The sequence below is a fragment of the Diabrotica virgifera genome, chromosome 3 (assembly GCF_917563875.1).
Source record: "Diabrotica virgifera virgifera chromosome 3, PGI_DIABVI_V3a".
Taxonomy (NCBI): domain Eukaryota; kingdom Metazoa; phylum Arthropoda; class Insecta; order Coleoptera; family Chrysomelidae; genus Diabrotica; species Diabrotica virgifera.
Genome location: NC_065445.1, coordinates 103,704,543 through 103,706,955, shown reverse-complemented (window position 1 = coordinate 103,706,955; position 2,413 = coordinate 103,704,543). Strand labels below are relative to the sequence as shown.

General features: G+C 29.8%; 1 protein-coding gene across 1 annotated transcript; it reads right to left on the bottom strand.

The window, feature by feature from the left end:
• Positions 1-730: 730 nt before the first annotated feature.
• LOC126882456 (nucleoredoxin-like protein 2) lies at positions 731-1,360 on the bottom strand. Its single transcript, XM_050647418.1, has 2 exons — positions 1,271-1,360; positions 731-1,215 (listed from the first exon to the last, which is right to left on the bottom strand). The coding sequence occupies exon 2, from the start codon at positions 1,175-1,177 to the stop codon at positions 878-880; it is 300 nt and encodes a 99-aa protein (XP_050503375.1). The 5' UTR covers positions 1,178-1,215; positions 1,271-1,360; the 3' UTR covers positions 731-877.
• Between the last annotated feature and the right edge of the window lie 1,053 nt (positions 1,361-2,413).

Sequence of the window (2,413 nt, the reverse complement as noted above, 5' to 3'; positions counted from 1 at the left end):
TTATTAACAAATAACGATTTTCACCTATTTTGCAGTTTGCGTAGCAACAAATTAACTTTTTAACTTTCAAAAAATCGTCATTTTGAAGGTTTTCCAATGTTCTAAAAAACTGAATTTTGTAATTTTATGTCAACTATTTAGCTTTTTAATGGAGTGCAAAAAATCTAAAAATTCGCGATTTTTGCACTAAATTGTTAATAATTAAAAAACGGACGCGAACTCTAGGCAGGAAATAGGTAGGATTCCTTCCTATAGGTCTAAAATAACTAAAAAATAGTCAGCTACCTGGATCTTTGAGTGTCCCGAGAAAATCCTTATTACTCTGGACTAATAACATCATAGACTTTGTTGTTGAATGTATATTTGTATTGGACTTTGTGGTAAAAAATGTGTTGTTTATTTTGTTAATAATTTCTGCGGAAGTTTATCACCAGTTCTCCATTTTCGTTGTTAACATTATCGTTGTTTTTGCTTAATTCATCATAAAATGTTACCCTTGTTGTTCGAGGCTTGTTATCTTCTAGGGCGATGATGTTCAAGCCTTCCTTTCACATACTTATTTTTACTTTTCCAAACAATAATTATTGTGCATCGTAATGACAAACATTTGTCCAAATAACTACAATAAATAGGAGATACATCAGATTCGGAGTACTTTAATAAGTGATGATAAAAATGAGTTTGCTAGATCTTCAGTTGTGGAAAACTAAGTCATGATAAATTGTATAATTTCTGGTAAGCACTACTTAATATTTTAATAGGTACACAATAAATGATATATTTATTTTTAGTAGAGATCTATTGTGATAGTTCTAGAATTAATCTACAAGAAGAATAATTCTGTTAATTTATAAATTTATTATTATTTATTCATAGTCTATTTTTGAATGTAATCAGTCCAAGTCACCAACACGTTATTTCCTAAACTTTCCAACTCTCGCTTACCTTTCGCTGATATTATGGTTCCATCTTTCTTAACCACAACAAGCTGTGGCATAGAGGTCACATCATATCTATATCTTAGTTCTACAGAAATGTCGTCTTCAAAGGGAATAGCACACCATGGCCCCTGATCAGCAATGCCTTGTTCATACATTTCTTCTGTTGTATCCGCCGACACATAAATAATTTCCATTCCTATATTTTTCTTTAAATTTTCTGCATATAATTCTTTCATTAACTCAAGAAGTTCTTCTGTGTTCTTTACACATGCGGCTGAAAAGAAAAATATAAATATTTTCACATTTTTTAAATACACATGCCATTCTACTATAGTTCCATCGGGTTTTCTAATCATCTGATCTTCTAGTATATCCATAATTTTTGTAAACAATATATAGACAATTTTGTGAACATGACGTCTGTCAAGGAAAAATCATTGTATTCTTCTTCTTTCTTCACTTTTGGCGTGCATACTAGTGCCAATATGCAATATAGTCGAGGAAATGAAGCTGAAAAAATGGCAAAACCACGCAATTATTTCGTCCAGCATCGATTTGTACACAAATTTGGGATTAGGCTCATTACACCCTCTAGTTCATTTTCTATATTGAGCCGTTGTACGCTTTTGTTTTTTTAAGGGTGAAAACTACCCTTAATTGTAAAAAATTATAAATAACATTTTAAACTTTAATATTGTCAACATTTGGTTCTTATTAGTTACAGAATGATTGTTTTATGCTTTTAGATATACTATCATAATATTTCAACCCTTAAAACCACCCTTGTTGGAGCTATATATAAAAAATATAAACTACCCCTTATTGTCAAAAATTATATAAAAACATTGTAAACTTTAATATGGGTAAAATTTGGTTTTGGTTGGTTAAATAATGATTGTTTTATACTTTAGGATATAATATCATAATATTTCAATCCTTAAAAACCACCCTTAGTAACATTAGAGTTTTCGTAAGTAGAAATTTTAATAGATCTATACAGAAAAAAAGTGGAATTAAAGAATTACAAAAACATTTATTTACACAAAAATACGAATTTACAAATATGTACAAATACAAATACAAATAGTTTTTTGTCATCTTTCCGTATACGAACCGGTTCTGTGGTATTTTACATACATTGAAAATTATCCATAAGCGGACTATCCGAATTTTTCAAAAAAAAATATTCGTTTTATAAACATAGCTCCTTCATTTTTGGCGACAAAAAGTTTTTTCAAAAATGACTTCGTAGGATTTTTGAAAAATTATAAGACTGTGTATACTAAATTCTGTAAGATCCCTTAGTTTTTAATTAGGGTGGGTTTAAAGGGCTCGAATAAGGGGTGTTTGCTCGTAAATAGAGGTTTTAAACAGCTATATCTCGCTAACAGTTCACTATAATGAAAATATATGCACAAAAGAACTTTCTATCATCCAGCCTCAAAAGTCCACTGCTGAACATAGGCCTCCTC

Excerpts from the sequence above, each read along its gene's own strand:
- LOC126882456 (XM_050647418.1), bottom strand. The coding sequence starts at position 1,177 with ATGAAAGAATTATATGCAGAAAATTTAAAGAAAAATATAGGAATGGAA.